Source organism: Macaca fascicularis, chromosome 13 (assembly GCF_037993035.2).
Source record: "Macaca fascicularis isolate 582-1 chromosome 13, T2T-MFA8v1.1".
Lineage (NCBI taxonomy): Eukaryota > Metazoa > Chordata > Mammalia > Primates > Cercopithecidae > Macaca > Macaca fascicularis.
The window spans coordinates 23,151,303-23,174,290 of NC_088387.1; the positions used below are offsets into that span (position 1 = coordinate 23,151,303).

General features: G+C 42.4%; 1 protein-coding gene across 2 annotated transcripts in view; it reads right to left on the reverse strand.

Moving 5' to 3' along the window:
- RMND5A (required for meiotic nuclear division 5 homolog A) overlaps positions 1–17,666 on the reverse strand; it is a 61,815-nt gene extending 44,149 nt beyond the window's left edge. For both annotated transcript variants that reach the window (XR_012422076.1, XM_005575364.5), the window contains exon 1: positions 17,147–17,666. Coding sequence is in view for 1 of the 2 variants with exons in the window: in XM_005575364.5 (XP_005575421.1) it covers positions 17,147–17,288 (142 nt within the window). In the remaining variant the exon portion in view is untranslated. The remainder of the gene's footprint in view (positions 1–17,146) is intronic.
- Between the last annotated feature and the right edge of the window lie 5,322 nt (positions 17,667–22,988).

A 22,988-nucleotide genomic window follows, 5' to 3' on the forward strand; every position in this document is an offset into this window, starting at 1 on the left:
GGAGTTGGTGAGATATACAAACCTGGAGTTCAACAGCAGTGTTAGGGCTGGAGATACAAATTTGTGAGTCACTGCCATATATATATATATATATAAAACTCAATGCATGGGACTATATGAAACCATCGGGGGAGTCAGTACAGACACAGAGAAGTGATAAAAGAATTGAGTCTTGAGAACACCAAGTTTATGAGGCTGGGAAGAAATAGAACTGGAAAAGGAAGGCTAATAAAGACTGCTGAAGCACTAACTGTGATGGAGGAGGAAACTCAAGAAAAGTATAATGTTGGGGAAACCAAGAGAAGAAAATGTGTCAAGGAAGGAGGAGTAACCAGCTGTGTTGATGTGCTACTAGGTCAAGGAAGATGTGGACTGAGAATAGCCAGTGGATTTACAATGTGGAAGTAACCAGTGACGATGACAAGAATAGTTTCTCTAAAGCTCTATTAAAAGAAATCCTAAAAGGTTACAGGAACTGTGAAGAGGAACTATATTAAGTCTGTTCAATGACAACTACTGAGAGAAATGAAAGGTAAGAAAAAAGCTTTCCTTATCTCTAAATACAGTTGCACAAAGTTTCTATCAAGTGTTTCCAATTTTCAATGACACAATTAGGTTTCCAACTTCTAATAATTTAGGCTAAGACAAGACTTGGTACTTCAAGAAATTTTCAAAATCTGTTTAAAAGGTGTTCCATAGATTTCTTGGACCAAAAGCATCTAATTGCCTCAGTAGCTCGTTCTGGCCATTTCTGATCTTTCTGTACTTAAAGCATACCTAACCTCAATAGCCTCATCTTCTCTATGAACCCATGTGACCACAGACTTACTCTCTCTTCTGAATTTCTGGTAACTTCTGCCCTCTCCCCTACTCCCCCCGCACTTAACTATAACCCATTGTAACAATTTCATGTATATATACCATCATCAGTCTCTACTAAACATAAGCCCCCAAAGGAAGGCCAAGTCCTTATTGCAAATTGTATACTCCAGTTTTATGTTAATAGTGCCTGCAAATGTGCAACACATACAAGTATCTGAATTGATGGTAAATAAAGTGAGGAAAAAAATTTTTTTTTTTTTTTTAGAGCCATATTCGACAAATGGTGCTGAGACAACAAGATACCCACATGCAAAAGAATCACATAATATATAAAAACTAATTCAAATGAGCCGAATGCAGTGGCTCATGCCTATAATACAAGCACTTTGGGAACCCGAGGTGGGTGGATTGCTTGAGCCCAGGAGTTTGAGACTAACTTGGGCAACATGGCAGAACTCCGTCCCTACAAAGAATACAAAAATTAGCAGGCGATGGTGGTGCACACCCCTAGTCCAAGCTTCTAGGGAGGCTGAGGTGGGAGGACTGCTTGAGCCCAGAAGGTCGAGGCTACAGTGAGCTGTGAGCATGTCACTACCCTCCAGCCTGGGCAACAGAGCGAGACTCTCTCTCAAAAAAATAAAAACAAAAATAAAAATTAACTCAAAATGGAATAAAGACCTAAATGTAAGAGCTGAAACTATCAAATTCTTGCAAGAAAACAGATGCATTTTTGACCCTGAATTAGGCAATGGTTTTTCAGATACGACACCAAAAGCACAAGAAACCAAAGAAAAAATAATTAAAATGGACTTCATCAAAATTAAAAACTTTTGTGTTGCAAACACTATCAACAAAGTGAAAAGATGGTTCATAGAAGGGAAGCAAATATTTGGAAATCACATTCTGAAAGGGTCTAGTATTCAGACTATATAAAGAACTCTTAAAGCTCAACAATAACAAGACAAACACCACAATTTAAAAATGGGCAAAGCACAAGGCACCGTTCAAGCCTGTAATCCCAGTACTCTGGGAGGCCAAGGTGGGAGAATCACTTGAGCCCAGGAGTTTGAGACTAGCCTGGGCAACAAGGCAAGACCCTGTCTCTACAGAAAAAATACAAAAATGTGGCTGGGCATGGTGGCTCATGTCTGTAGTCCTAGCAACTAGGGAGGCCGAGGCAAGTGGATCCCTTAAGCCCAGGAGGTTGAAGCTGCAGTGAGCTATGGCTGCACCACTGCATTCCAGCCTGGATGACAGAACAAGACCCTATCTCAAAAAAAAAAAAAAAAAAAAAAAGTCAAAGATTTGAATAGACATTTTTCAAAAGAAGATACACAAATAGCCAATAGGCACACAAAAAGATGCTCAATAGTATTGGTCATTTATGAAATGAAAATCAAAACTACAATGAGATACTACTTCATGCCCACTGTGATTGGCTACCAGGAAAACACAGTAACAAGTGTTGGAAAGGATGTGGAGAAATTCAAAGCCTTCTCCATTGCTATTGGAATATAAAATGGGGCAGACACCATGGAAAACAAGTTGGCAGTTCCTCAGAAAGTTAAACAGTTATCATATGACCCAGAAATTCCACTTCTAGTTATATACCCAAAAGAACATGTCCACACAAAAACCTGAATCAGAATGTTCACAGTAGCATTATTCGTAAGACAAAAACTGGTAACAAACCAAACCTGCAAATGATGAATGGATAAACAATGGATTATCCAGTCATTAAAGGAAATGAGGTGCTGATACATACTATGACACAGATGAACCTTGAAAATATTACATTAAGTATTCAATAAGCCAGACACAAAAGGCCACATATTGTGTCATTTCATTTACATGAAAGGTACAGAATAGACAAATTTACAGAGACAGACGTAGATTAATGGTAGTTGGGGTGGGAGGAGGCAGGGTGGGAATGGAGAGTGACTGTTAGTAAGTGCTGGATTTCTTTTGGAAATAAAGAAAATATTTTTTAAAAGAAAGTTATACCTCCTATCCATCCAGACTCATTTATTTCTATATCAGTAGACAACAAGATAGGAAAAATATAAAAAATAAAAAGGGTGCCAGGCACAGTGGCTCACGCCTGTAATCGCAGCACTATGGAAGGCCAAGGCAGGCGGATCACTTGAGGTCAGGAGCCTGAGACTAGCCTGGCCAATATGGTGAAACCCCGTCTCTACTAAAAATACAAAAATTAGCTAGGCATGGTGTTGGGCAGGTGCCTGTAACCCAGCTACTAGGGAGGCTGGGGCAAGAGAATAGCTTGAACCCTGAAGGGGGAGGCTGCAGTAAGCTGAGATTGCACCACTGCACTCCAGCCTTGGTGACAGAGCGAGACTTGAGACTCGGTCTCAAAAACAATAATAATAAAAATAAAAAAGGAGAAGCCAAGCTGGAGGAGACAGGTCACCTAGAATTTACCACTGAACTTCCATGCACCAACCTTGAAATCTGCTGATATTTTCAAATCGTAGTAACTTATATACCTAGAGTTTGGTGCTGTTTGTTACCTCCTTTTCTTCCTTTACCATCTACAAATTCCTCTAATTTTTGGTTTTCAATTTTATGAATGACAGATACAAGCAGTTTACGGCCAATTAATTAATATTGAGAGTTCTCAGAATGCTCCAAGGAAAAATAATTTCTACAAGGTATTTGGAAACTCAAGAAAAGCAGAATGGAATAATCTGAAAGAGAACCCTGGGAAAGCCCTGTTAAGAGAGAAATATTTCACTAATGCATTTTCAAATGGATTCAGTGGAAAGCGGCCAAAGGTAAAAACAGGTTTGAAAATCACTATAATGACCAGACTGACAGTCAACCAAACTTCTATAAGTCCTACTAGGAGAGTTCTAATTTTTTTTGATCTCTCTGTATGAAAACACGACCTGCTTCTAGGGGAACCTTTATGTGAATGAAATCTAACTGGATTCAGTTTCTAGAAGAAAAGCTGGGAAGTTAACTGTGACAGTCATCTGCACCATAACTACATCCAGGTTGGCCGCTGCAGTGGTCACTTATCATCCAGGAGAAAGTCCTGCACTAACTGTGTCTTCCAATATAATAAACCCAGGGAACCCAGGCCCAATACATAAGCCTGAAAGAACAGCTCTGACGCAATGCTCACTCATCACTGAATGGTCACAAGTACTTTTTAAAGTCACTTTTATGATTAAACAAGTATAAGAATTAGCATGTTCAATACAAGCAAAGAACCAACATATGTAGACAATCTACTTGTGTTGCTTTATTAAGTTAAAAATTTCAATACAATAGAACAGCACCTTTTATTATATAAACAGATTTTAAGCACAACACTCTCAAAATTTTCAAGTTCTGCCCTTGAGACTCACTGCTTTGCCATTTCAGCATGTATTCCCACTAGTTTCACAGAAACAATAAATTAGAAAAATGTTTCCACAGCATCCTATACTTCCCTATCAGAGTTTCATACTTTGTTGTAAATAGTTATTTGTCCATTCCTCCCACAAAATTAACTTTAGTAGGAAATATGACTAATCCTCAATGTTTAGCATAGTAACTGGCATATACTACACATTCAATAACTAGTTACCAAAAGAATACATATGAAAATATTTAATTATGTATTACATAATCTCAATTTCAAACCCAGCATTGAAGACTGTCTGATACTACCAACACCCTCTGAAACTGCCAGCAGTTTCACTCAGCAGTTCACTGATCCCTCACTCTCTCACAGAATGTTTAGCATCTGCTACACAATAGCACTGCAGCCTAAGTTCTCCAAATATCAAGTAAGTTAGGAAATAATACTGTTCCTGATTGTCAACAACATTGTCGCCTACGTAGAAAATCCCAAGGAATCTACACACAAACACAATCCAAGAATAGGTGAGAGTTCAACAAGGTCACAGTATCCAAGATCAACACAAACATACAAACACACATATGCCCACATATTTCCAAATAACACACATTCATAAAAGAGTCCCCCCGCATCAGTTCCTTCTCTCTTCCAAATAACGACTTCTCCCACCAACCCCAGGAATTAATGGGTTTGTGCTCTGACTCAAGTCACTTTTGAGACAGTTTCTTTTTTACAAAACTATTCCCACATTTGTCAAAGATGCAATGAAACATCTCTAGTACATAATGTGACCCTACAAAAGTACATTCTAAGTCAGAATATAGGAAGGTAGAACAAATTTACATATTAAAAGGGTGACTGGTTTGCACAAAGCTAAAAACTGTAAAATCCCTAGTTATACCTTGGTTACACCTTCAATATAGTTTTAGCATTTTGTACATACATTTGTTTTACTTTCTTCCTTACTGATCACAAGGGTTAAAAAAAACTACGTCTCATGTCCAGCTCTGTGACAAGATTTACCCACTATTTTGACTCACCTTAATACAATCAAGACAAATATATCATTAACACTGACAAGTATGTTTCTCATCCCTACTCAGTATTTGCAGTTTTAATTTTCTGTCTGCCACTTATTTTTATGATATGGGGGGATGGGGGCTCAACTACACAAACACACGGTTAAAGATAGCATTGCTAAAACTAAACAGCTGGTTGGTAGGCAGCACACCATGTTGTAGCCTGAAATGTCTGCTCATCAGGAGATAATAAAAAGTTCTAATTTGGTCTATAAAAGGCAGTTAGTTTAAAGGTGTCAATTACACCATGAAATACATGCTGCCCACAAGTCAAACATGAGACATGAGACCCACCATACTTGAGAGCACTCTATAAAAAAAGAGGGAAGCACAATATTAAAAAGAATTGTTGTGGTGATGATTTTCAAAAAGGTTGAAAATCATCACCACTTAAGACTAGAATATTTTCAGAGAAATGAGATTTCCCAGAAATCACTAAGACCTGGCTTGACATTTTAATGAATATCCTGTAGGCAGGAAAAATTTAAAATATCCAAGTTTATAAATATTACATGTATTGCATTTGAGCTCTTCTGAGTTATAAAAAGTTAACTCTACTTTCATAAGATGGACAGAGATCTTAAATTTAGAATTAAGTGGAAAGCAAAATGGAACACAAGTTCTGATGCAGATAAATACGAAGAAATCCATTTAGGAAACAAATGTAACCGTATCTAAATAAAAACTCAGACCTCATAGAGATATACTCCGGAATTCATTCTAGATTAGCTATTTAAATAAAAACATTAAAATCAGAAAGCAAAAGGAGTATTAGGCATCACTAAGAAGGCTGGTGCGGGGGAGAATCTACAATATACCACTCTTATAAAAGCCTTGATGCCTTAAAATACAAAATGAAACCAAGAAAAAACAGAAAAAAAAGGTAAAAGGGAGAACTATGACATTTAGATTCAATTAACATTTATTGAGTGCTGAAGGCCTTCATCAGCAGTGTTCAAGATACTTTTCCCATGTTATCAATTTCTACACAGATTTAAGAAATTTAGAATGGGAATAAAGTAGATAAAGGATAAAAAGATCTAAGATTGACTCTACAAAAATCACTGACAAGGTGACCATAGATATCCTTGCGAAGTATTAGAATAGAAAAACTTGAAACTTGAAAAGGTAAGGTTGGTATTTTTTAAAAATAAAGGACTATTTCACTTCGTCTGTAGTAAAATAAACTGCGGTCCACTGAAACTTTGAGCTTCTTGTGAGCTACTTCAGCACCTAGGACACAGCGGCTGCTTAGAGGAAGGAGAAAATGCATAAAATAGAACACATCAATTTTTTTCTGGAGGAGGTACACACAGAAAACAAATCTTTTTTTCCATATATTAGTAGCTGGTAAATCTGCAAGGTAAAAGCAAGCATGGTATTTTTGGTGTTCAACTCCTGACCTTTCAGAGAACAGTAAATTGACAGACAGGCATTCTGATCCAGAGAGATTATTAAAGACCACTGCATCAAATTAGAGGCACAGTGTGCTGCAAAACCAAGCGTGAGGAAAAAACGAAATAAAGTTAATATTTAAGAGCTCAATTACATGGTACAGACTAATAGTGCTACTGGAGCAAAGAACAATATCAATGACTATCATAGAGAAGACAGGAAAGGCTTCAAAGTATATGAGGCAAGAACTGCAGAGAGAAGAAAAAAGATACAGGCACGAGATTTTATTTGTTTGTTTGTTTTTGTTTTGAGACGGAGTCTCGCTCTGTCACCCAGGCTGGAGTGCAGTGGCGGATCTCAGCTCACTGCAAGCTCCGCCTCCCGGGTTCACGCCATTCTCCTGCCTCAGCCTTCCGAGTAGAGTAGCTGGGACTACAGGCGCCCGCAACCACACCCGGCTATTTTTTTTTCTTTTTTTGTATTTTAGTAGAGACGGGGTTTCACCGTGTTAGCCAGGATGGTCTCGATCTCCTGACCTCGTGATTCGCCCGTCTCGGCCTCCCAAAGTGCTGGGATGAGATTTTAAACATATGTCTGTGACAGTCACATTTTAGAGAACCTGTTCACTCCCTTCAAATTCCAAGTATAAAGACTTAATCTCTAGGCATCTCATTTATCTCTGAAATGAAAGGTGGGACCACATTAGGTTTCCTGTAGCATTGGAATCTGGATTTCATATTTAAAAATCAAACTCAGGCCAGTTGCGGTGGCTCACGCCTGTAATTCCAGCACTCTGGGGGGCCGAGGTGGGTGGATCATTTGGGGTCAGAAGTTCAAGACCAGCCTGGCCAACATGGTGAAACCCCATCTCTACTGAAATTACAAAAATTAGCCGGGTGGTAGTGGCGCACGCCTGTAATCCCAGCTATTCGGGAGGCTGAGGCAGGAGAATCACTTGAATCCAGGAGGCAGCGACTGTGGTGAGCCAAGACACTACAATCCAGTCTGGGCCACACAGTGAGATGCCCCTTCCACCCACCCCCCGCCCCCACCCAAAACAAAAACAAAAACAAAATCCAACTCAGATTCCTACCTTTCCCTCTCCTAAACTTTCTACTTTCTACCTGGTTCCATAATGATCTCCCCATCATTCATGCTTAAAACCTTGGATTAACCTTTGGTTTTTCCTGCCCTTTTCTCCTACTCTGCCAGACTCCATCTGTGCACCAACTCCTGGTCATTCCTTCCCTCAAAAGATCCCTTTCATGGGTCCCTTTAAATTTCTACCACCAGTACCCAAAGACAGGTCTCTGTTTCATCAAATCTAGGTTGACACTTAGCCTTAACTAACTAACCTTCTTGCCTCTACTCAAACCTCACTCCCAACTCCAAACCAACCTAAATATTGCTGACAACTGGTCTCTGATGATGTCCCTGTCCCCTCCCTATTCAAAATGTTCCCACCCCACCCCAAAGTAATTCAGTATCTTCCCAGTCTACTACTTTCCCTGGTATCCATGGCTTTACAAAACCTGTCCAATGTAATTTTAATGCTCTTATCGCCTTTCCCCTGCAATCTGGTCCTTCACCTCTCACTCCTCTACACCTTTGTTCTTGCCATCCTCCCCTCCAGGCACTCCATCTGCTTTTTCTACTATTCGCATTCAATCTCTGCTACTAAAACTTCCCATAGGTAAAAAGAGTCTCTCCTTGTCTCAAATCCCACTCCTTTTTATCTGCACCACTCATGTAGCATTTAGCCTAGATACATAACCTTGCATTATAGGGCACTGCTTCTGTTTGTGTGTTTGTTAAAAAAATGCCAGTCTCATCTCCCTAACTGGACACAAAGTTCTCAGAGGATGAAAATGCCTGTTCTTTGTAACTCCTAGAAGATTTTGCTTAGTTCTACCTATAAGTGGTGATTAATAACTACTGATGAGGTGATCTAAAGTTCAGTTGAAATAATGCCTATCTACCCCCATGCAGTTCTTTCTAAGGGCTCTTTCTCTTCACTGGTGTCTGTACTAACCAGAAGCACTGTTATATACTGTGCCACGGTCTTGTTTTTTCCCCCTTTCAAATATGAGTCTGGTTTCTCCAACTAACTTCTAAGTTCCTTAAAGACTCTTCCTGATACCTTTTCAGCATTCTTTACAGTGTTAATCAGACCACTTGGCACAGAATGGTATTTAACATAAACCAGTAATAAAGACACCTAAATATTACTCAAAGTGTCTCAATTAAAGAGTGTGTGGGCCGGGCGTGGTGGCTCACGCCTATAATCCCAGCACTTTGGGAGGATGAGGCGGGCAGATCACAAGGTCAGGATATCAAGACCATCCCAGCCAACATGGTGAAACCTCGTCTCTACTAAAATTAAAAAAAAAAAAAAAAAATTAGCCAGGCCTGGGGGTGTGTGCCTGTAATCCCAGCTACTCGGGGGACTGAGGCAGGGGAATCGCTTGAACTTGGGAGGTGGAGGTTGCAGTGAGCCAAGATCGTGGCTGGAACCACTGCACTCCGGCCTGGGCAACAGAGCGAGACTCCGCCTCAAAAAAAAAAATTAAAAAAGTGCTTAACACTACTTAAGGCACAGACTTTATAAATAACACGTCTACCCTGTTTTACGAATTTCAAAGCCAGTTCACATCTATTATCTATTTCATTCTCATAACTCTGTGATGTCAGTTAACTGAAGGAAAAACTGGCTAAGCAAGATTGTAGGATCAGGCTGGGTGCAGTGGCTCACACCTGTAATCTCAGCACTGTTGGGAGGCTGAGGCGGGTGGATCACTTGAGCCCAGGAGTTCAAGACCAGCCTGGCCAACATGGTCAAACCCCGTTGCTACTAAAAATACAAAAATTAGCCGTGCATTGTGCACACCTGTAATCCCAGCTACTTGGGAACACATGAATCGCTTGAACCCGGGAGGCAGAGGTTGCAGTGAGCTGAGATCACACACTACTGCACTCCAGCCTAGGTGACAGAGTGAGACTCTGTCTCCAAAAAAAAAAAAAAAAACCAAAAAGGTTGTAGAACCAGTAAACTGGCAGTGCAAGGATTCAAACCCAGACCTCCTGGGCCCAGGGTCAAAATTTTAGGTACTACTCCACAAGTACGGACTCATCTTCTCAACTAGCCTCTAAGTTCCTGGAGGACTAGGGCCATGAATAACATTTCTTTTAAAAGATTATTTCCTCATCTCCTCCCAAATGTCTTCATGTATCAATAAGATGAATTAAACCCATATGAATTCTGCAGATACAACAAACTCATCAGAAATAACACACAGCCTGACACTACATTGTGCCCCCGTAACAGAAGAAATCACCATCCAGGCCTCCATCTTAAGTGGAGATAGACTTGGTAATATAAGCCTATGTCCTCCCCAAATGACATTCCCAAACCACCCTTTTGAGCTCAGCCACACAACCACCACACCCACATAAGGTGAAAGCACACTGTATTTCTCAAAATCCTCGACTCCTGCCAGATAGTCTAGTCTTTGTTTCTTGAAGGGTTGAGCTAACATCTAATCTAAAGAGAATGGCCAGAAGTTTCTGCTACTCTTAGAGCTTTCAAGGAAACGGCCAGTTAGAGAGCATCATCTCCTGGAAGTACCATGGGTCTCCAAGTACACATAGCTCAGAGCCAGGGCCCTCCACAATTTTCTCCCTAATCTGCATTTTGGGATCATTTTCAAAGACTTCAGAAGCCTTACAGATGAAGAAGCAGGGTCCTAAATAACAACAAGTTAGTTTTAATATTCCAAGTGAACAGTTTGCTAAAACACCATTTTCACCATCCTAAAGACTAAGAGACTAAGACATGAAAACAACAGAAACTTCTCTATCAGCTGTAGTATAATAGTATCACACAAGTGTTGGCAAGTTTCTCCTTACCAATGTTATTATCCAGAGTTTACTTTGGAAATAAAATAACTTTAGGAAAATTAACTTTACCATGTCAAGCATTAAAGTCATTTCAAAAAAGTTCCCAAGAGGAATATGAACCAAGTTGTATTCTCTAGTCTACAGATTAAGTCATACTAACAACTCACTACTTGAATTGTATGAACATTATAGTTAGGAGGCAAGGCAAAAGCTGAGAAGGCGAGACTACTCAGGAAAACATCTCAGAGAATGTTACTGATATAACATGTAGCTGTTCCACTGTAACAGACATCTATTACTCTGTCTGGGTTTAAGTGTTCCTTTCTAGAACTGTCTCTTCTCTACCTGATGAACAGTGTATCATAAGGCCAGATACCTCCTGAGGGGGTGAGCACAGCTCAAGGTGGCCAGAAGACCTGGCTCCCCGGCCCCAGTTACTGATTTAGGGAGAGAATCCAAAACCGAATAATAAAGGTACTCCCCGGAGTATCTCCAACAAAACAGCCACGTTCCTGTCTTTTGAGCTCCATTGGTCATCTCTACCCCATGGGAAGCAAACTTCCCTGAAAATGAAGCCAACAGTTGACAGAAGAGAAGATCAGTCCTGATGACATCCTTGGTGCCCCTGGAGCCAGCCTAGCCCTAACCTCAGCCTGTTTATACATCCACAAATTCCATTTTAATGAAAACTATTATGTCACCTGCCAGTCTAAATGAATAAGGTGCCCAATAACAAAGAATTAATTATCTCCAGAGTGAGCCTGGAAAAAAAAAAATGGCTAACAAAGTTAAATCTACTTCTAAACCCAACAGGAAACACTAATATACTGACCTTTTATTCTTATCACCTAAAATAGCCTAAATAACTAGAGAAACAGTCTGTTCTTCTCTTAGAATATCTGAACAATGTCCACCCAAACTTTTATTTATGACCTACTGATATACTATTTTCCAGACTAGATGTTAAACACAGATACCAAATTGTATTCAAAACAAAGTCACTATTGACTCAAGAGTGTCTTGTCAGTATTTAGCAAAAGTCTAGGTAACAAAGGGGCAACCTGGCTATGTGGCCTACTCCATGTATACCACAGAATAAGGCTAAAAAGGTAAATAAGCTACTAGTCTACCAAGCCCTGATATAATACATTTACTTTCGTTGAAAACAATATGCTCAACACTGGTCAGCTCTGAAAAAGCACAGATCATCCATATACACAAATAAGCATACTTTTCAACACATATATATAATATACACAATCCAAATTTTAGAGTGGAAGATTATACCTAACATGTGACCCTCAACCTCTGGTTTCTGTGTCCTGATGCAATATCATGCCACAGCGATGAGTTAAAAATGTGACCTCCACAAGATTTTTTTTTTTTTTCATGTTTACTTGCCTACTTACCTTCTCATTTGTTACCCCCACATTTTTAAAAAGAAACCGGTTCTCCAACTGGTAACCAAATTTTCAACAGTTTCTTTGATTCACCAAAGGGATACGGGTAGGAGTTATGGTTTACATGAGTTTTACTACGAAAAGTCACAAAATACACACACACCAAAGGAGTTTTAGGTGCCAATAGAGTATATGTTGATCACTCCCACAGATAAAGACATCTTTACCAACTTGCAAAGTGAGATAACACTAAGCCTTAATCATAGTAAATGGAAATACATATCCGATTCCTTAGAGAAAAAAGGGAAAGTGACAAATCGTCATTTCACTGGATTCTTTTACAATTTTTTCTGGAGGTCAGGCGTGATGGGTCATGTCTGTAATCCCTGCACTTTGGGAGGCCGAGGCAGGTGGATTGCTTGAGGTCAGGAGTTCACGACCAGTCTGACCCACATGTTGAAACCTTGTCTTTACTAAAAGTACAAAAATCAGCCAGGCGTGGTGGTGGGCGCCTGTAATCCCAGCTACTCGGGAGGCTGAGGCAGGAGAATTGCTTGAAGCAGGAGGTGGAGGTTGCAGTGAGCTGAGATCACACCACTGCACTCCAGCCTGGGTGACAGAGGGAGGCTGTCTCAAAAAACAACAATGAAAATTTTTTTCTGGAAACTGGCATTTATGTCTGTGAAGTGGGCAACCAGGTGGTCCAGGAACAAGAGTAGAAAGATTTTTCACTGGGTATGCTTTTTTATCATTTGAGTTTATACCATTTGAATGTACTATTTACTGGGTTATCTTTTTCATTGTTTGAATGGATACCATTTGAAATATATGACCTACTAAAAATTAATAAATGCATTTTAAATTTAGAAAATTCCTTGAAAGTCACTTTCAGAAGCCACATTAGAACTCCGTTAAATAATAGTCTAAAAATAATCAGAAAAAAATACTGCATGTCCTTTACTCTTACAAAAACTGCAATTTTCCCAAGTATACTTTAAACATGTCCTGAAATCATTACCAACTGTTTCTGCCTAATTTTCTTTCACAAAGTATGAATTCAGAATACCAGCAAAACATGATAAATAGTTCTTTTCTGTTTTTCCCTTCCACCACAGTGGTGCTAATGGGAAACAACATAAATTTGTCAATAGGAAAAAAATGCTAAAAGGCATATAATCACAAATCAAATCACCAAAATTTAACCATACAGTAGCAAACCCTGTTAACTCAGGGTTATCCAAAACGTGGCTCCCATACCACTGACACAAATGGTAATTTTAGCTAGTATGTAAACTAATATTTAAATGGTTATGAATTTATTTTAACATGTAGTGTATTATACCTAATACCTACGCACCGCATGTAGGACTACACAAATATCATTGCCTAAGATAAATCTACTTAAGTAAAATCGTTAGTCCATCTGAAAAGTAAGAGTGCACATGTCTATGAGTGAAGTTTTAGAAGCACCAGTGCACTATACAAATTAGATCGAGGCACACTGGGAATGACCACCAGCCTACATTAAACCACAATGAACCTTACACCAAACTTTGTGCTCACAGGGAAACCCTCACTGAAAGGCTGACACAACTAAATGACAGAAGTTGTGATCTCTATTCCTTTTACCTTGGGCACCTCACTGCAGGCTCTGGCTCACTCCCCACCCTCCTATCTACCACCCTAAGGTTTCTAATTCCAAAAGCATGAAGTCTAGAGTCAATCAGTCTCCAGGGAGAGGAATGGTTTGGGCCTTGACACAGCTCTTCAATATTCTCCCTGGGTTCTTATTGCTTCTTCATATTTCTATTACAACTATGTTGTCCCTGAACCACCAATATTCCCTAACTGGCTACAGTACCAAGTCAAAGCCTGCACTTCCCTCTCAGAGCCTTATATTCCATTATTGTTCTCTGCTGCAAGCCTGATACCAGCACAACCCCATTTAAAAGAAAGAAAAAAAAAAGATATTCTGTTCTGAGGCTGATGGATTTGGCTAGAGGTGGATTAAACGGGACAGCACAAACCAATTCACCCAGGTATGAGAGACCAGCCCATACTATCCTCATTCCCCCAAGGGTATTTGCACTAAGAAACTTTGATTTAAAAAAGATTAATGAGAGAAATTTTATGTGCAAGAATTTCAGGCTACTTAAAGGTGATTTAGACCACCTGAGAAATTTTAGGGCTCACTGCAGGACTATCTAACTAAACTCTATTTATGTATGATCAGTTTCCATCACAAACTATCCTAACAGCTCATTTAATATATAGCTGTCTGCTCACAACTTTAGAGAGGAAAAAACATTTTTAACATAAAACATTCATCCTCAGAAACTGAACCAATCCCTTTACGTTAGCTAAAGGATGCTTCTGCAACAGTCATTCACCAGTATGATGCAATGATGTGTTCCATATAGTCCTCAAAAATTCTGTTTTATTCACACCAGATTCTTGCAAGATTACCACACGTAATCTCAAAGAATGAGGTCCGGAAGTCCTGACAAAGGGGTCCCAATTAGAGCCTCTCAGGTTACCGGGATCATTTGCCCAGACAGGTATATTCAGAAGCCCTCAAATCTTCCCTTTAAACTTGAAAATAGAGTTCCAAACTCAGTTTTCAGTGAAATACCTTTGAGAAGGGTATATTTAAGTTTCAATGTAATATCTACCACATCACCTGCTGAGAACTTTAATTTAGAAATCACTTGTTTTCAAAAATACCATAGCCCAGATGCCAAAGCATGATGTTTATCTTCACACAAAAGAACACCAAAAGAAGAAAGATTTTATTTGGGAAGCTAGACCTGACACTTGTGGTATTTATTTTCTTTCACGTTTTTACTAAGTTTTAGCTAAAACTAAAGTAAACTACCTTTAGTCACTTAAACCTATTATTGAAGAATTAAAGGAAATCAAAGAGATACCAATATAAGACTAGCAATTTGGTAGACAAGAGGGAAAAAATTAGGCTGAAAAAGGAACACACAAACTCACCAACTCAGACTGTTTTTAACAGCATAGCATACTGTGTGGCCAACACCCCTCGGACCATAAATTCTGAGAAAAGTTCCCTAGTACCCAGTGAAGAGGTCAAAAACAAATTCTTGCCTCAGCAATTCCTCACACATCATTTTATCCATTTGAGACTGGCCCTAAATTTTCTAAAACAAAGCTCACAATCACATCCCCCTTCAACTTACATCCTCTATCATGGAAGAAAGGTACTTTTTGTTCCATCATTTTCCTCTCAAACTCTGCCTATGACCTGGTCCCTACAAAGGAAATGTTCCTTCCACCTCTCCAAATCTAGGCCCTTCATTCTCTTCCTCCACTGGTTCCTTGGCGGGGCCGGGAGCACAGAGGGAATACCTCCCACTCCTGTACTGGATTTCCCACACCTCGGTTCACATCACATTTTTCTTCTTAACCCCCAGTAATCTGGCTTGTCTTAGCAATTCTATGAAACTGCAAACACAGAGGGTTACTGACTCCCAATAGCCAAATAAAAGCCAACCAACCTCTCCTTTTCTAAGCCCTCACCCTTTTCGGTTCCTGCTGGCTCTATCCAGCCTTGGCTCTCCACTCACCAAGGGAAATTCAAGACTGCGGTTAGACCCCAGTCTTTCTTCTGTGCAATCTAAGTGATCCCCTCCACTGTCCTCCTAAAAATGACATCAGAAAACAGTCTTAGACCTATGCATCTTCAGCCACCAGTAAATATGAGAGCCCTCGATTCTATCTTCATTAAGCCCTTCAACTTTACCTCACATGTCCAAAACCAAATTCAAAGTCTTCCCAGGATTCCTGTCCCATTCCACCTTCACTTCCCTGTGTCTATGAACTATATCATCATCGCCACGTCAAATTTCCCTTCACAGGCAGCCACCAAGGTCTGCTTGTTTTTCCATACTAGTATTGCAACTCCTAAGAGAATTAATACGGTTTTTCCATATTAATATCTCATCCGCTCTGACTGCAGGTTTGCTTCCTTCCTGGAGTTCAAAAATGACTGCAGTGCCCAGAACGAGAAGTTGCTGTAAGCCTCCTTTCCCATGGACCAGCACCCATCCTCAACTGAAATGCAGTCTGGGAAAACAAAGTGTGAAAAAACGAAGGAGGAGGGGAGAGACACTCAGCTAACGCCACTGCCCTCATCTCACCTGCCACAAATAATCTGCATCTTCCCCCAGCTACCAAACCGTCCTTCACATAAATTTCTGTTCAGTCCACAAGCTGAGAAGCCCCCTCAGCCTCTTTAATAAACCCATTAAATAAGTCCTTTACTTATTGATCAAGAGGAATCATCGCTGTGACTTTTTAAGTGTAAGAAAACCAAGCCTTTAAAAGTACTTGTCCTCAGGGCTTGGGGCAATAAAAAAAAAAAATCTAGGTGAAACACCTTCTATAGGAAAATTTATTTTTTTTGAAAGAACTTGACCAGACAAGCAAGTAACCAGCAACATGTGCACAATTTACTTGGGCAAACGTCGCCCGTTCCCCCTTAGTGTCATCAGAAGGTACACTAGGAGAACAGAAGGGTTTGATTGAGCTGGTTTCCAAGGAACCATGTCAGAGCCGCTGCGGAGTTAGAAGCTGCGTCCACATAGCAGCCAAATCATGAAGTTGCAGGAGAGGCTGTTGTTAACCCACAGCTAAGAATAACGCTCGACTTTCCAAAATAAGACGAAGAAACGAAGTCCCCAGGCCAAGGATTCGCGGCGGCACAGAGGGGAAAGGGGGCCGCCTGCACTGCCCTCATCACTCAGAGCCTGGGGTCCCAGGCGATTCGCGCACGGCCCGCAGGACCGCGCCGCGAGCACCACGTGAGACCCTCGGGGCCGGCTGGGGGCGGGGGACGAGGGGCGCCCACTCGCGGGGGCGACAATTTGCAGGTGCGGTAGGCGGCCCCCACACCCACGTTTATCCGGACTGGAGCCCGCAGCTCCTGGCCGGGTTTCCGGGTGGTTCGCGCTCCTTCTGAATTAGCAGCGAAGTCGCGGCAGGTTCGAGGTAAATCGGGCGAAAAAGGAGAAAAAGTCTCAGGGGTCTGGGGGCCTCTGCGCCCCAGGGGAGGCGAGGGCCGGGCCAGAGGTGCGAGGGTGGGTGAGGGGTTCTCGCCGCGGGGCCGGGGCCGGGGCTCGGGCGGTGGGCCTTGCCCCGCGCGCCCACGCGGGCCGCCCTACCGTGGCTCTGCAGGATCTCGTGCTTGAGGCCGCCGGTGTAGTCGATGAGCTCCTCCAGGCCGCGCTCGCACAGCTGCCCGTAGCCCGAGAACTTGTGCAGCACCTTCTCCAGCTCGCGCTCCACGGTCACGCACTGATCCATGCCGGAGGCGGCGGCGCTCGGCTCCTCGGCGCCCGGGTGTCCGCAGCCGTTCGGCCCGAGCCCCGCCGAGGCCGCGTCCTGCTCCTCGTCCCCCAAGCGGGCGGCGCGGGAGGCTGAGGCAGCCGAAGCGGCGGGCGCACTAGCCGCGGCGCCGGGGGAGCCCCGCGCAGCCGGAGCCCGCCTGCCCCATGGCGCCCTGGCCCCGCGGCGCGTCGCCGCTGCTCCCGTTCGCTCGCTCCACCCGGCCCCGCGTCTCCGGGCCCCGCTCGCGACGTTCGGGTACCCGCGGCCGCGCGGCCGATTGTTTTTGTTTTCACGGGAACCGACTGATGACCTGGTTCTCCCGGGCGGCACCAAGCGCTGCCGACTGGGGGGAAGGGGATGGCCACCCGCGCGAGGAAAGGAGGCGGCGCGGGCCGTACCAAGCGCACCCTCGGGTGGGGGGGGCGACCCGGGGAGAGCGGGCGGGGGAATGCGACCGGCGCCCACACGCACCGCTGCTCTAAAGGTGTGGGTCGTACCACGCGGAAGGCGTGCGAGGGAGAGGGCGAGGGTGGAGCGAGGCCCCAATTGGCCTGAGGAGCTAAATAGGTAACTTTAGAGACAGCCCCAGCGCTCGGAAAGCGCTACAACTACGCGCTCCGTAAACAAGGGGGCGGAAACCGGCCTTCACCACTCCGCCCAGAAGTGGGGAAACCCAACCAATGGGCGCGGGGAGTGGTAAGAAACCAATCCCTGGCCGAGGCGTAAGCCTTCAGCCAATCCAGGCTGAGGGGCCAAACCAACGGGCTCGCTGTTGGAGGGGGTGACTTGGAGAGCGTACCGAGAGACGAGTAGTTTCTGGAAAGCCATAGGGGAAAACCAGACAAAAATACAAAGGACTGTTTTCCGTAGGACGTCGCCCTGACCCCAATTTATTTCGTCTCCTCATCGCTCTTAAGGGAAAGGGGTACCGTCATTCCGAACTTTTGGGCGAGGCATCCACCTCCCGGGATGAAAAACCAAGCCAGGCCGCCCGGGCTGGTGCTGCGGCGGGTTGGGGCGCTAATGGGAATTAAAGGCGGGGATGATCAGGCCCGGGCGAGGGGAGCCGCTTGCTGCTAGCGAAAGGCCCGCGCCGGCTGTCAGCGCTACCCCGGGCTTGCGACACCCAGGAAGTCATGTCCCCATCCCCCGCGGGCCCTTTGGCCCCTTGGCCGGGAACCTCTTCTCCTGACGGTGGCCTCGCCCCAGAGCCATGTGCCGGGCAGCTTAGCCGGGTGGAAAGAACACGCGCTGGAGAGCCCGGCAGCCTGGCCCTTGCTCCCTAGGAAGCCTTATGCTATCGGATCGGATCGGCTTTGCCCCCTTGGGTAAATCCTTCCCATAACTTGCTATGGCGTCTCCAGCCTTGGCCTAGACCTCCTTGATCAGGGTCGGCTGCACTACCTTTGCATTTCTTTAGGAGCCCAGCTAGTTCGTGATTCAGGGCCTCTGCACTTGCCCTTTCCTTGGCCGGGAAAACTCTTCCTCCTGCCTTTTTCATCCTAAAGTTCTCAGCTCACTTGTCCCCTTACAGGGTCCTCCCCTGGCTGACCACACAACTGTACTTCCTCCCCACCGTTAATACCATAACACATTTTATTATTTCCACACCACTTAAACTCTGAAATGATCTGATGTTTTATTTTTCTGTCTGCACTACTTACATAAAACCATGAAGGCAGGCCCCTTGCCTGAGTTTTTTGCTTAGAACAGCCCCTGGCGTGAGGTGGTAGGCAATCCTTTTTTTTAAATTAAAGTGGTAACGTTTTTGAGCCTTAACTTCCGTATAACTGAGAAATAATTGGAATTAATAATACTTAACTAAATTGTGAGATAAAGGAGATAATATATGTAAATACCCATAATAGACTCAGGAAAACCACATGATAAAGGTGGTGGTAGTCATTATTAGGGCAACCCCAAATGATGTTATTTCAGATCTCCTTTCTCCCCACTCCATTTTTCTTTCTTCCCTCTTTTCTTGGCAGATGTCTCTGATTCTTACTTCACAGATTTAAAAAAAAAAAAAAAAAATCCAGCTCCAGCAACCTCTGTCACTCTTTTCCAAGTATTGCTGTGTATCATCCATTTTGTGAACATTCTCATGTACCCAAAGGCCCAGGAGCCCCTTCTCCCTTTCCAGGACAGCCATTGAGGCCTGCGGGCTGCCTCTCACCCCTGTCCAGATCTTCCCCCTCTTTCTCTGCAGTAGGTTCTTCCTTTCTGCTTTCAGCCCAAATGGGTTTGACCTACCTGGGGGAGGAACCTTCATTTAATCCTCCTCAAGCACTCGTTTCTTTTCTTGCCAAGCTGCCTAGACAAATCTACGTTTATTCCTCCCTTTTCTTCAAGGATCTCCTTGATAAGCTCAGTCACCCTTTCCTCAGTCTTTTTTTTTTTTCTTTAAAGGGTTGTTATAGTATGAAATATTCCATTTAAGGCACTCAACAAAATGCCTGGCACAAGGTAAGAGCCATGATAATCTACTGATCTCAAATAATCAATGACTCCTCATTACCTACATCTTCAAATCCTCTCTCAAGGACGTGGGCTGCCCAGTGTAGCAACACAGCACAAACCCCTATCCAGGCATGAAGCACTTTTCTACCTTCGGTATGACTTGAGTACAGCTCATTCATACTTTGTCTTCTCCTGGAACACTTTTGTTTATTCTGTTTTTCGAATCCTCCCTTCCTTCAAGTAACAAGTCTTACTTTAACTAGTGACACCTTCTAGAACCTAGGCCTGCACTCTTGAATACCATAATCACCAGCCAGCCACATGTAGCTTTTGTTTTGTTTTGTTTTTTGTTTTTTGTTTTTTGTTTTTTTAGAGATGGAGTCTTGCTCTGTCAGCCAGGCTGGAGTGCAGTGGTGCAATCTCGGCTGACTGCAACCTCTGCCTCCCGGGTTCAAGTGATTCTCCTACCTCAGCCTCCTGAGCAGCTGGGACTACAGGCACACACCACCACGCCCAGCTAATTTTTGTATTTTTAGTAGAGACAGAGTTTCACCATATGGGCCGGCTGGTCTCAAACCCCTGACGTTGTGATCCACCTGCCTTAGCCTCCCAAAGTGCTGGGATTACAGGTGTGAGCCATCACACCCGACCCACATGTAGCTAAATTGAAATATAAGGTAGATAATTTAAAATTTAGTTCCTCAATTGCACTAATCACATCTCAAATAATAATCACATGTAGCTGGTGGCTACTGTATTAATCAGTGCAAAATAATTATTTCCATCACTGTAGAAAGTTTGGTTGGACAGTGCTGATCTAGACCATGACCACAGTAAAGTTACCAGCCCTACCTTTAACCGCTGAAGACCTCTGTATAAGTCATTTCATGTCTTAGTGCATACTGCCCCCAATTTTTTAGTTAATTTTTCCAACATGTGCCTTGTTGACTCAACTAGACTATCAGCTTCCAGATCTGGGCTTTTTTTTATCTCCCATGATTTAATCAGCATGAAAAGAAGTGCTTGTTAAAGGAAAAAGAATACACAAATTAGAGGAGAAGAGGTTTCAGAGTTAGCTGGGAGAGAAAAATAGTACTTGTAAGGGCAGAGATTTATGTCCCCTCTTTACTTTGTATTGGCCCTTTCAACACAGTGCATAATTGCTTTAAGCCTAAACTGAATTGTTAAAGAAGCACCTCTAGAAACAACAGGGAAACAAATTTAGTTTTCAGAGCAACTGCAAATTAGTTTTCTATAATTGCATTTTCACTGCACAACAAAGAAGAACTCACACACACACAAAATCCCACTTTAGTATCAAGAGGACTGCTGCCCCCACATGCTGTTCAGCCTGGAGAAGCTTTAATTGACACTCATTCTGGACTTTGCTCGTCTTCCCCTCCACTCCAGATTTGACTCTGTAAAATGTAAGTAAATATTAATCAAAAAAGAAAGGAAAAAGAAAACCTTTTGTCTTTCAGCCAAAATACGTATTTATTGTAGGAAAATTAGAAAACACAAATAAGTAAACAGAAATAAAAGTCCCATGAAAGCCCAAGACCCAGAAAAAGAAAATCAGTTTTAACGTTCGGGGTGAATTTCCACAGATTTCTTTTTTGTGCATACACATAAACTCAGATGCACATTTTTATGAAAGAAAGCTCTTATTGTATTTACTATTTTGTAAACAGCTTTTGTTGTCCTCTTAACATTTCTCCAACAACAACAAAAACAGTTTTTAGAACTGCTTTTGACGTCTTTTTAAAATGCTTAATAGCTGTTACACTAGCTTATAGCTTATTCAACATATCTCATACATGTTCTTTTCACTTTGATTTATTCTTAGAAGACTGAAACCAGAGAGGGACAAGATAGAAAAAGGCAAAATTTCATCTCTTACATTTGAGAAATTATATTTTTAAAAACCTCTGCTTTTATGTAAAATACACTTTCAGATAAGGGTAAGAAAGACTATGTTTATAATTCTATTAATAAAAATGAATCGGCGAGGTTGGCAAAGACCTTACTAATTTCTTGACTACTCTAGCTCACAACTAATATAAAAGTAAAAGTAAACTGACAAAATGTGTTACTAAAAGAAATAATTGCGAAAAATAGCGTTTCTTCTCATTTAAACAAATCAATTTTTATCTTGTTTTGTTTTGTTTTTTAAGAGTCAGTGTCTCGCTGTGTCACCCAGGCCAGAGTGCAGTGGTGCAATTATGGCTCACTGTAGTCTCAAACTCCTGGGCTGAAGCGATTCTCCTGCTTCAGCCTCCCAAGTAATCGAGATCACAGGCATGAGCTACCCACTGTGCCTGGCACATTTTTATCATTTTCAAGTAAAAAATATATATGTATCTGAGACATTTCTGGGAATTGCTGCTATGACCAGTTGAAGTGAAGGGTGAAAGCACAACTATTAGCAAAAAGTCTTGATCTGAATATTTTCTGCATCTTTTGTGTCACCTGTGTGGTTTGGGGTCCATTTGCTGGCTGGATTAATGATACTTGCTCACCATTATGACTGACTCTTAGGGGTTGGATATGCAGTATTGACAGTATTGCACTTCTGTGTCCACCATCCCCGCCTTTCAGCTCCATAATGTTTGTAGAAGAGAGCCTCTGCTCAGCTGCAAAGCCCTCCTCAGTGTGGCCTTTACCACTCATGAAGTCCAGGGCAGTTCTAGTCTGGTTGCCTACCAGTTAAATTACCCCCTCATAGACTTCCATGAGAACCTCATAGATTTCCATGAGTATAGTTCGTAGGCACTACCCTCGTACCTGGGTGCTTAGCCTGTAGGGGGTTATTTATACCTTTTGAAACCTGCTCTCTCAGGTTTTATTGTCTGAATCTTTTCCTTTCTGGAATCTCGATGTTTTTCTTAGGTTTGTTTCCTGCTCACTGTTGGTGTACTCTACCAGCTGTAGCAGGAAGAGTGCTAGCACTGTAATCTTGAAGTAATTCATTCAACCCCTCTCAGCCTCAGATTCTTTATCTATAAAATGAGAAGCTTGGAATAGATGACCTTTAAGTTCCTTCCAGTTCTAAAATTACAGAGATGCCAGGGCTTATTAAGTAACAGGTGAGGTGCAACACAACCAAACACGAATAGACAGAGGCATCCTTCCTGTTTTTGAAAGCTTGGAGTCTGAATCATTACTTCCTCATTATGGAAATATGATGAGGTTTATTTTTCTGTTTTGGTTTGCATT